The sequence below is a fragment of the Fonticula alba genome (genome assembly GCF_000388065.1).
Source record: "Fonticula alba strain ATCC 38817 unplaced genomic scaffold supercont2.4, whole genome shotgun sequence".
In the NCBI taxonomy this organism is placed as follows: domain Eukaryota; order Rotosphaerida; family Fonticulaceae; genus Fonticula; species Fonticula alba.
The window spans coordinates 710,458-712,100 of record NW_009242974.1 but is presented as its reverse complement, the minus strand read 5'-3'; the positions used below and the strand labels follow the sequence as shown (position 1 = coordinate 712,100).

At 65.2% G+C, this 1,643-nt stretch overlaps 1 protein-coding gene across 1 annotated transcript in view; it reads right to left on the bottom strand.

Moving 5' to 3' along the window:
* Positions 1–814: 814 nt before the first annotated feature.
* H696_02692 (maintenance-ploidy protein MOB1 (MPS1 binder 1)) overlaps positions 815–1,643 on the bottom strand; it is a gene marked incomplete at both ends in the record, with an annotated part of 3,896 nt that continues 3,067 nt past the window's right edge. Inside the window, 2 exons of the mRNA XM_009496604.1 lie at positions 815–949; positions 1,113–1,592. Coding sequence (XP_009494879.1) covers positions 815–949; positions 1,113–1,592 — 615 coding nt within the window. The remainder of the gene's footprint in view (positions 950–1,112; positions 1,593–1,643) is intronic.

The following is a 1,643-nucleotide window of genomic DNA, read 5'->3' as shown; positions in this document are numbered from 1 at the left end:
CCCCCCCCCCCCCCCCCCGTTGTCGCCCAAAACACCTGCAGGGGGAGCAGCCGCGAGTGAGAGAGGCAAAAACATGGGCCCGGGAAACTCCGGGCGGTACCCCCTTTGGCGGTCCCCTCCCCTCGGCCGTAGCCCGATTGGCTCGCCTGCCCGGGGCGTCTGACCGTCGGAAGCCTCTTGTCAATGTTCGGGCACACTGCCCGCCCACTCTCGACGAGATCGCGGCGCATGCCACCCTCCCCAGCCCCGGAGAGGGCCACGGTGATCGATCCCCTCTGTGGCGGCGCACCACCCGCGCCGCATCTCCATCCACGGAGATGCCCCGCCCCGTAGCGGGAACACCACCCGCACACGCACGCACAGAAAGAAGGAGGGGGGAGAAGGAAAGAGAAAAGGCATTTGTTGGTGTGTATATAAGAGGAGTGTGGGAGATTGTGCGCATGCTGCTCTCTGGCGTGCACGCGCACACATGTGGCCCTTCCATGCGCACACTGGGAGGCCCTCTCTCCTGCTGGTGTGGGGGGGGGGAGGGGGAGGACGCGCACGTACGCCGCGTGGGGGCAACTGTCCCTCACACGCGAGCGGGTACACGTACGTGTGCATGTGTGGCGCGGCACGTCCAGTGCACACTCCCCCCCCCCGCCCCGTGAAGAGGCCGGGGGGGGGGGGGGGGGGGGGGGGGCGCGCAGCGAGGAAGGGGAGAGGGTGTGACCCGGGGGGCGACGGTTGGGTCCATTTTCCGAGGAAGAGGGGCGGCGCGTGACATGGTATGCATGCTCGACCCCAGTCTTCCCCTGTCGCTGCCCCCGCCCCCTTAGGAGGAGGGCTTGGCGTCGGCGGAGGCGGCCGAGGCACCGCGCTCGCCCACCAGCGACTCGATCAGCGAGGCCAGGGGGGCCAGCTCGCGCTCCTCGATGAGCTTGAACTCCTGAACGAAGTAGATGAAGTGCTACATAGCGTATGGGGCGCGCACAGGAGACACAGAGCGAGAGAAAGAGAGAGAGAGAGTCAGTCTCGGCAAGCGCATGCCACCACACATCCATCCAAGGGAGATATGCATGTTCCCCCCGCCCCCCCCCCCCCCTCGCGACAGCACCGGCCCCAGCGCGTACCTTGAACGAGGTGTTCAGATGGGCCTCTTCTCCGAGGCTGACGATCTTCGGGAAGTGCGAGTAGTAGATGTGGGCATAGACGCGGAAGAGGCGCTTGAACATGTTGCGCACGACCGTCTGGAAGTTCTTCGGGAAGGGGACGCCAATGCGCGAGGGGAAGATGGTCTCGTCGTCGAGCTGCTGCTGGATCCAGGTCATCAGCTGATCGATGTACTCCGGGGCGTTGAGGGCCACGGGCTTCTTCTTGGACCCGTCGGACCAGTAGTAGATGTACCGCTCGCCGGCCGACATGACCCGGCACTCGGGGTTCTCGGCGGTGCAAAACTCGGTGATCGTGCCGTAGAGCATGTTGATCTGGTTGAAGAAATCGACCGTGTTCACGGCGAGCCACTCGTTGAGATCCTCATTGTCGGGCAGAACCACGGCCAGGCGGAGGTTGCCACTCCCGAGGGTGGCCTCGGCGTACTTCTTGAGCTGGTACTGTGTGCATGTAGTGGTGTCAGGGTGGTGCGTGTGTGTGTGTGTGTGTGT